We start from the raw sequence: 10,564 nt of genomic DNA, 5'->3' as shown, positions 1-10,564 counted from the left end.
AAGTACCCGAGAAATTCGGGTAATTGTACTCGGTACTCGTTCCTAAAATATGAAAAGTACCCGGTACTCTGTACCCCAGTACAATTTATCAGTATCCGGCCCAGCTCTGCTCAGGTATCAATCTATCATGACAATGACGGAGGAGTTGTGTTTACAAAGTCTCTGGAACAGACAGATATGGATAGTTTCATATTTTTTCAAAATGGGCGAAAACAAAAGTAAAAAAAGACAGGTTATTGAAACTTCAAATTATAGTTCTGGATTATATATTTATTACAAACGCCTACACAGCAGGGATGGCCTTACACATCGCTAATAAATTAAATAATCCTTCTCAGTCGAACATCAAAACTCTTTCACAAAAAAAAAATAATAAATCCTATTATTAATAAATTTTTTTCCGTACATTTATAAAACAAAATATAAGACGAAACTAAAACCTTAACAATGCTCATGGAATGAATTAAAAACGAAATGAGGTTTAGAAACGTCTATCAAATGGCCTCTGGCCACGATTGCGGGCTCTCCTTGCTACCGTCCTCGATTGGTAACCTTGGGGTGATCTATTTCTGTCTGAAAAATAAAAAATTTATTTTATTAATACAGTCAATAACACATGGTTGGTACAGTATAAATACCGTTGCACGTCATTATCTACGTCAGAGATCAAGTTAACATTGTTGCCAAATTACAAAAAAAATCCTGAACCCTCCGGCAGACGCCTTATCAGTCTTCTATACCACTTTTTGCTAATTTCAAGATTCCGTAAAATATTATAATACCCTGTTTTTAAACTACTAGGAGTAAACTCAAAAGACCGATTCACATCCAATAATGGCACTAGAAAAATCACCAGATTCATATTATTTTTTGTTTTGTCAAGTCATAAGACTAATACGTCGCTAAAGAGTTCTAAAAACAACAGTTCTTTCATATAAATGCAGACTAGAAATCTAAAAAATTAAAGGAATAACGCAGAAACCACAAAAAATCGCCGACATAAGCTATAATTTATTATTAAATGCCAATAGTGTCAAAATTTTATAAATATCAATAATGTCATAATTTCATAATTTAGTGTAGTAAATTGGCCTGTGATTGGACCAATTACAAACAAGTATTACAGCGCGCTAAATTTGAATTACTCCTAGTTTAAAAACAAGGTATAGTTACTTCCACTTATCTGGTGCGGGAGCACGCCAAATAGAATTCTATTTTAGTGACGTCACGTTGCCTAGCAACCGCCGATTCTCCCATTATGAAATTCTATTTTGTGACGTCAGCAAAATAGAATTCTATTTGGCGTGCTCTGGCTCTGTCTCGCTATTTTCAACTGACTATATTAGGTAACTTACGCTTACGACGCACATACGTATGTGAGTAAAATTAGCCTTTAATTTTATTTGGTTGTTTTGTCTTTTTTTATTTAATACAACTGTTTTTTTGTAATAAAAAGTAGCCTGTAGTGATGAAAAAGAAGGTGAGGTTAAAGAAATTAATTTAGAAGACAAGAGAGACTCAAAATACCTAATCCGGAGACGAAGATTTCCAAAATCCGTATTCTGTGGAAATACAGGAGTCTGATTTATTCATTCTACATTGCCAAAGATAACGAAGATATTTGGAAGAATACTCGAGCAACATCAGGTAAAAGCAAAGCAAAAATATAATATGGACAAAGCGAAAACGGCGGGTTGGTTGCAAAATATTCCCATGAGATTTTTTTGCATAATCACATTCGTGAGACACCTCAGAATAAGGTTCAAGAAGTCGGCCACGCGAAAAGTGGTCCAAATTTTTTTAATCATATTTCTAGTTATAAGCAATTTAAAATTTGAAAAACGCGAAAATGGCCATTTTTAAACCTAATAACCCAGTTAAAAATTATTATTATAAAAGTCAGAAAGTGACTAAATCAAAGTATAAAGCCAGTCAGTACAAGATACTGAAGAAATTTGTTATTATCAAGCTGTTTTAAATTATTTACAATGAGCGGTAAGATCGTATTGACGCGGCTGTAAATGTGAGTGCGAGTAAGATGCAAGCGCTTATTATTATTACTTAAAAATAATAGCTTAGTAATAAAATAATTACAAAAATTTCTTCAGGATCTTGTACTTTGATTTAGTCACTTTATGACTTTCATAATAATAACTTTTAACCGAGTTATTAATCGCAATTTTTCGTTTTTTTCAAATTTAAATAGCTTATAACTCGAAAACGATCAACTTCCGAGAAAAATTCCTTTTTTGTCCAAAATGGTCCAAAAAACCTAAAAAAAATGCCCGGGGTCAAAAATATTGATTTTTGCAATTTGATTAAATAAATTGTTAAAAAGAATTGGACCTATTTTCACATGCGACTCCTGGGAGACTTCTTGAACCTTATTCTGGGATGTCTCACGAATGTGTTTATGCAAAAAAATCTCATGGGAATATTTTTTTCAACGAACCCGCCGCGCCGTTTTCGCCATGTCTAATAAAAGTTCGTCCTGAATCCAAAGGATTAGCAAAAAATATCTCGACTAAATTCGAAATATTAGAATGATTTATGTATTTTTTCCTCCAATTTATTTTTGTACTTTTTTGAAATAAAAGATTTTTTTTAACTATCAAAGATTTATTATTATTGATATTATTAATAAGTATGTATCTTTTGATAAGGCTAATTGAGAAAAATAAAAAGGCTAACGTCATAATCTAAAATTCTAAAAGAATCTACGACTTGGTCTGGAATAAGGTGGTGTCTGATCGGCCTATGGAGGAGCGGTACTGCAAGGGATAAGGGCTTGCGGTTCGGTGACACTCCTCCATAGATCCCTACAGGAAGGGCGTTGACGCCTAAAAACGGCGTATACAGGGTGTAACAAAAATACAGGTCATAAATGAAAGTACATATTCTGGGACCAAAAATAGTTCGAATGAACCTAACTTACTTTAGTACAAACATACATATAAAAAAAGTTACAGCCCTTTGAAGTTACAAAATGAAAATCGATTTTTCCAATATATCGAAAACTATTAGAGATTTTTTATTGAAAATGGACATGTGGCATTCTTATGGTAGGAGCATCTTAAAGAAAAATTATAGTGAAATTTGTGCAGCCCATAAAAATTTTATGGGGGTTTTGTTCCTTTAAACCCCCCCAAACTTTTGTGCACGTCTCAATTAAATTATTATTGTGGTACCATTAGTTAAATTAAATATTCTTAAAACATTTTTGACTCTTAGTATTTTTTCGATAAGTCAGTTTTTATCGAGTTAAGGCTTACTTTTTTATATGTTTACATAAAAATTTTATGGGGGTTTTGGTCTTTTAAACCCCCCAAATGTTTGTGTACGTTGTAACTTTTTTTATATGCACATTTGTACTAAGGTAAGTTAGGTTCAATCAAACTATTTTTGGTCCCAGAATATGTGATTAAATTTATGACCTGTATTTTTGTTACACCCTGTATATATGCGCCCCCTCTTGTGATTTTTACTATTTTACGCGCCCGTAAATTAGAAATAGAAATCAAGATTTAAGGTGTAAGTATGGTTTGAGATCAACATTTCAAGCACATTTTTGTGAATTTTTTTTAACTATATAAAATTTTGAAAAATAAACCAATGCAACGGTGGAAAATTTTTACAGACCCCTCAAAAAAATGGATTTTGCAGTAGACATCAAAGTTCGTGCGAAACAAAATGTTCAAAAAGATTTTATTAGTTTCTCAAGGTAACGTTATCGAAGTTTTTTTAGTTTTAATGATTTTTGAGTTTTTGATGAAGTCAAACTAACGAAATTTCTTGTAAAAAAAGGGTGAAAATCAACATAGTTATTATTGTTAAACAAAACATAAGCATAAAACAAAAAATATCTCGACAGCGTTACCTCACTAAATGTCCAAATAAAATCTATGCAAAATTTCAGGTGGATCGGTCAAGTAGTTTTTGAGTTACCTTACCCTTGAAAAAAGCAGTTTTGAGGAAAACGTCGTTTAAAGTTTTGACCACTTTTATTTGCAATTTCTTTTTTGTCTGTCAAATCGTAACGTGATGCACACCGGAACATCTTTTTGAATCGCGGAGTAATTTACAAAAGAAAAGAGTAACATCTGTTGAACGTTTCTCACTGCGCCCAAGCGCGCTGGTGCTAAGATGCTACAATAAGAGTCGAAGATAGAGATATTTAGCATGCTGTACATTCAGTAATTTTGCTTCGATCAATCTGAAATTTTCAGAGAGTATTCTAGAAGTTATGTTTATGTACTTTCTACTTTCATTTAAAATAATTTAAAAAATCGAAACATTTCCCCCATTCCCTTAACCTTTGTGTCTATACCCAGGTACCTGGGTATCATTGGTAATTGTTTTATCTATCTAAAATCTAAATCATTGACGATAGTATAAATATTTTTATTCCAGCTTCTAGTTATTCCTAAAATTATTCAGAAAGAAGAGATTTATAATAAAATCCAAATAAAAAAATACATATAATATTTATTAAAAATAGCTGTCAAAGTTTTTACACCATTACATCCACACTCGTGGCACCCGGGTAACACTAATGTTTGATAAATCATGAAGCTGTGTCTAGTTTTTTTATAATAAAAGTGATATAGAAACATAAATAAAGGTTACATTTCAAACCTATTCTCAGCACTTACTTATATTTACTGAATGTTCGTTACATAGTGGACGATTACCAACATTACATGATTTCCGTGTCTTTCTTAGCCGCTTTTTGGCTAAAGACATGCAAATGTAGCAATTTCCAACAATTTTGAGGCGTCCAGTGGAATCTCAGAGAGGTAATGACTGCTGTATTACTTGAATCTGTAGGTAGTTTTCTTAACATACACTCAATTCCTGACCTTGATGAAAAATTTCGATATACATTAGGTACTTTAGAACTTGCAGAAATTGCAGGCATCACTAGTTGTTTCCCTACGTTTTGTAGAAAAATTGTACGCTTATTAGTTTCAGTAAAACTCTGTGGATTTGTATTATAGGTTGCTAGGCAAGCTACGTCTAGGATATTGTAAAAGGATGCTACTGGCCAACGCAAAGTTCTGTGTTCAGTGGAACAATGATAAAACATTTTATCCATGTTGTCTATGCCTCCTGTAGTTTTATTATAGTACTGAATTATTTCAGGTTTATTTTTTGAGCCACTTAAATTATCGTTGTCATGCATTGTTGACAGCAAAATAACCCTTTTTTTCTTTTTTGGCACATGGTAGCATGATCAAATGGTAACATGATCTACAATGAATCCGTATAATGACTATTCAGGCTCACGCTCTGGCGAAGGCAGTATTTCTTGTGGAAGATATGGTTTGTTTCTTTCAAAGTATCAACTAATGATAAATTCTAAGACAACAGGAGACGGGCTAGTGGAAGAGTTGTGAAAAAATTATCCATTGCTATGTTTCGTCCAGAATTTTTGTATCTGTAACACAAATCTTTTACTATGCGTTCACCTTGATTAATTTCACGTCCAGTTGAATTTTTTCCAGTATATATTTGTCTAGTAAGTGGATACGAATTATCGTCAAGAAAATTATCGTCGAACCTACAAGCGAAGTGTACTGAAACAATGCCGGGTACCTGGGTAGCACAGGTATAGACTACCGTATCAGGTACTTGGGTATAGACATAACGATTAAGTGGTAAATCTACTATAGTGGACTCTCTCTAACGAACACGGATATTACGAGGTTTCGCTTATAACGAGGTACATTAGATGTCCCATGAAATTCCTATTGAATTTTAACCCTCTATAACGAGGCATATTTGGTTATAACGACGAAAAATGAAATCGAAGAATATTATGTTTCTTTACCTGTTATTAGCGCCCATTATAAATAAATACCCCAACTGCCTGTATACAGAGAGTCTGTAATTTGGAATAAATTCAATATCTCAAATACTAATTGTTTTTTTTTTAAATGCTCAGACCCGTCGATTAGTATTTCAAATTATCCTTTTTGACATACAATAATAATGTATACAGGGTGTCCCAATTTGGAAATATGACGTCATCGTTGATTTTCTTAAATGGCAACACTGTCATTTTGATAGCTATTTTGATAGGGTGTGTAAAGTTATACACAACTGCAAAATATCAAATTTTTATTCTCTACCATTTACAAGATAATAGAAAATTACAAAGTTTTGTCTGTAATTTGGAATAAGTTCCATAATTAAAATACAAATTGTTTTTCTGAAAAGTGCTCAGAGCCATCGATTAGTATTTTAAATTGTCATTTTTGACATATAATGATAATGTATACAGGGTGTCCCAATTTAGAGATATGACGTCATCGTTGATATTTTTAAATGGCAACACTGTCATGTTGATAGCTATTTTGATAGGGTGTGTAAAGTTATACACAACTGCAAAATTTCAAAATTTTATTCCCTGCCATTTACAAGATAATAAAAAATAACAAAGTTATGAAAAACAAGTAATCAAATAATAATTGAATTTAATTATTTCAATTAAGCAAATACTCATAATGTTGGCCTCAATTATTGTCAAATTGTCAATGGGCAACGTTATGAGCATTTGCTTATTTGAAATAATTAAATTCAATTATTATTTGATTACTTGTTTTTCATAACTTTATTTTTTATTATCTTGTAAATGGTAGGGAATAAAAATTTGAAATCTTGCAGTTGTGTATAACTTTACACACTATACACACCCTATCAAAATATGTAGCTATCAAAATGACAGTGTTGCCATTTAAGAAAATCAACGATGACGTCATATCTCTAAATTGGGACACCCTGTATACATTATTATTGTATGTCAAAAAGGACAATTTAAAATACTAATCGACGAGTCTGAGCATTTTTCAAAAAACAATTAGTATTTGAGATATTGAATTTATTCCAAATTACAGACTCTCTCTGTATAAAAATGCCCAACATCTGTGTTATTGTCGAGGCCAGTGCTGTAATAAACTCCGCCGCCTGTAATAAACTTCTTCCTGTTTATCGACAGATATTGAATATTGTAGGAAATTTACAATTTACTGTGGCGAAGTCTCATTGTTCAGGTCGAACATCGACACCTCATAAAACTACGTAAGAGGCATCAAAACATTTCAATATTATTGTTGTCTGATATAACGGGATCCGCTTGTAACGAGGTAATTAGTCCGCCATTTCAGTTCTCGTTATAGAGGGAGTCTACTGTATTGGATTACATAAATATAGCAACTAACCTTGGGGATGTTGATGTCGTTGGGGCGATCTGTCGCTCCAAACAATCGGAGTTGGACCAGATCGTTGATTAGCACCTCTCGGTAGTGACGACCTTGTAGATCTTCGAGCAGAATTCGAGCCTCTTTGAGCTACGCCCCGTGAATTAGAACTGGGAGAAGCCTCCGCTTCACGTCCTTCTTCTTCGCCTTCTTCGGCTATGGGTGGCTTCTCTCCTTCAGAACTTACCTTTTAAAAAAAATATAAAGATAACAAAGTGCTACACTCCATTCAGTTATACAGGAAGAGATTATTGGGGTAGGAAGCTTTTAAGTATCTACTTTATAGATGAGTGTTTTACCTCTAAGAAGACACTTAGAAACGGAATATGCCGACAATTTTTTTGCATTTCTACGGCACCAAACATTTTTATTAGATTCTATATATTTTTCAAAGTTCAAATGTATTTTTTTATTTTTCCAAGTGGGCCGGAAGTTATTAACAAATTACTTATAAAAAACAATAATTTCCTGAATCGCTTCGAATAACATTTTTTAGGCATCAGAACAAATACTTATTGTAATTATGTTTCGAAAAAAGCTTCGTTTTCGAGTTATTTGCAATATTTTGTTGAAAAAATGTAAGTATTGTCCTTTTCATGAACATTTTTCAGTGCGTAACAAATGATAGGAAAAAGGGTAAGTCCGTGATAATACACATTTATGACATTTATTCTAACATAGAAGGGAACTAGAAGGTGATCCGACATTAATTGATGTGTTGTTTAAAAATTTAAACTCAAAGACATTAATCGCAGTGCAAAAGTTTTTAACATCAACAATGACTCGTGTGTAGCTTGCTTAAAAACTTTATGACTTTATGCTTGCTTGCAATGCATGTGCTTTGTGCTTAGTGCGGTTTTGCGTGGTAGTACTAGAACTAGACCATTAATAGTAGAACTTTAGTTATGGAACTTATAAACAATTACAAAGTTTTTTTTTATCTCTTAATATTTCAGATTCAGGAGCTATGAGCTTAAGCCCAGATGTACCTCAGGTACGGCTCTTGAATATTCAAGTCTATATTCACGGATCCTGGCCGGATAGCCCTGGCAGCTAAGGCCATTCAAATGAAGAGAAGAAGAAGACATTTTAGTTAAATCTGACAGATGTCACATTTTATTTTCAATTTGGAATAAAAACAAATCAAATGTGTTTCTTGCATTTATAAAATGGTATTTTCTTTGATTTGTATAGTCTTATAAATTATACAGATTATATTTGTAATATTATTACCTAATTAAAAAAAATATTTTTTTTATTATGGCGCCATCTATCGACAACTAGAATAACTAGAATAAATGTTGTAAATGTCTGTAATCACGAAAGTGCCTTTTTTTCTGTCACATACAATTTAATGCGTTAGAAAGAAATCGAAAAACTGTGACGCACTGAAAGATGATCATGAGAAAAAGAATAATAATATAAGTAAGTAAGAAAAAATATAAGTAATTTTTGGAATTCTTTTTATAAAAGGCTACTAAATGAATTGCAATTTTACAAAAAGCTTTATACCTAATCTTTAAACCTTCAAGTACAAGTAACAATATTTTAACACGGTTTCTAGTTTTTCTGAAAAACTTGACCCAAAATTTTTTTAATATGCCTTTTGGGCAGTTCACCACTAAGTGCGTATAGCGGTTGCGGCGCTAGAAGCGAGCAGCGCATAGAAATCTTTGTTTAAATTTAAAATTACGTTTTTGGCAAGATAGAAACCATCATAAATTTGTACACTAAACAGAAAAATACAAACTACATAGGGATATAGATTAACTTGTATATACAGTCAAACCCGCTTATTGGAATAGCCTATGTGCCAAGTAAAAGTATTCCTATAACCGGAATCTAACCAATCATTGTTGGCTATTACAAACGTTTTAGGACCTCAAATATATATTCCTTAAAGCGTGATATTCCTATAACCGGTATTTTAATAAGCGGGTTCAGCTATATTTACAACCTATCACTATTTTTTTAGTCTTAAGGCTTCATCGAACCTTTATTCTTAAAAAATGATCAATGAATAACAGTGATCAGTCTTCTTTTACCCGTGTCTCATCCTTTAAGGACATTGGCGATCATCATGGCCTGTTTTACTCTGTCTGCAGTGGTTCTGAAGAGTATTTTTCCACTCCACTGTATTAACTTTTCAATCAGAACGTGCATTGTCTCCCCGGTCCTCTTTTCCCTTCCACTCTCCCTTGTATAACCAATCGCATCAACTCATAAAGTAGCTCATTTTTCTTTCCTTCACGGTGTTGAGTATTTCTTTTTCCTTTTTCGTCTTTCTTAATGTTCTCGTGTTTGTTAAATGTTGTGTCTATGATATTTTCCATATTCTTCTATAACACCATCAAGATGAGTGATCAGTAAGATGATATAATAATCTAATTATATGTGTCTAAATTGCAAGATATGAATATGAACACATGGCCTCAACAACGCATATCTGGAATTAGACAATAGATAATGGACGACTTTCTGTAAGTGTAATTTTGATTATAATTGGCCATCAATATTTTTATAAATTAATCAAATACTTATAATTTTGAATTAAAAATCAAAAAGTCTATATTTTTTATCAAACTTACTTCATGCTTGACTTTTGGGATAAAAATATGTAGAAAATCAAGAATTTTTGTTCTGCTTACTAAATATCTTATTCCACCAGCACAAAAATTTTTCGAAGATCCATCGATCTTTCACTATAGGATTTTTTAGAGGTGAAAGTTAAAATAAAAATTTCTATATATTTAAGAAAATTTAATATCAAAATACTTTTTAAACGATTAAATCTTTAAAAATTTACAAAACACAATTCAAAATTTTACAACCAATTTTTGACTGGTGGTCATTTTTCTGGAGATTTTCCCATTACTTTTAGTGTATTAAGAATATTTGAATAGTTTTGCTTACATACTAACAATAAACACAAAAATAGCATCACATTTGAAAATCAATTACTAAGAAAGTTTCTCTTAATCAATCACACTTACACCATCGTCACCTTCGAGCATTTCTTCGGCTTGTTCGTGCTGCTGGGCGCCTTCTGATGAGGTGCCAGCTACAGCTGGGGGACCCATATCGCCCGAACTACTTTCACCTATGGTTTCATTATCGTCAACTTCGCCACTTATTACAATCGATGGGGTTTCAGCTGGAACAAAAAATAGTACCCTTGAAATATGTTCAATAAATCTATTTTAAATTACATAAATACATGATTCCAAACACAGCTAAAATGCCTATGCATGTAATAAAGACCCATAAAGAATTGTAAATTAGAGCAGGTCCAGGGACCGTATTTC

At 32.3% G+C, this 10,564-nt stretch overlaps 1 protein-coding gene across 2 annotated transcripts in view; it reads right to left on the bottom strand.

Annotated features, from left to right (window-relative positions):
* Positions 1–249: 249 nt before the first annotated feature.
* LOC114344080 (nucleoprotein TPR) overlaps positions 250–10,564 on the bottom strand; it is a 77,946-nt gene continuing 67,631 nt past the window's right edge. For both annotated transcript variants that reach the window (XM_028294935.2, XM_028294943.2), the window contains 3 exons: positions 10,253–10,413; positions 7,221–7,446; positions 250–573 (listed from right to left, as the gene is read on the bottom strand). In XM_028294935.2, the coding sequence (XP_028150736.1) occupies positions 482–573; positions 7,221–7,446; positions 10,253–10,413 (479 nt within the window). In that variant the 3' untranslated portion in view covers positions 250–481. The remainder of the gene's footprint in view (positions 574–7,220; positions 7,447–10,252; positions 10,414–10,564) is intronic.

The sequence above is a fragment of the Diabrotica virgifera genome, chromosome 7 (assembly GCF_917563875.1).
Source record: "Diabrotica virgifera virgifera chromosome 7, PGI_DIABVI_V3a".
In the NCBI taxonomy this organism is placed as follows: domain Eukaryota; kingdom Metazoa; phylum Arthropoda; class Insecta; order Coleoptera; family Chrysomelidae; genus Diabrotica; species Diabrotica virgifera.
The sequence above is the reverse complement of the archived record's forward strand: the minus strand, read 5'-3'. Positions and strand labels throughout refer to the sequence as shown.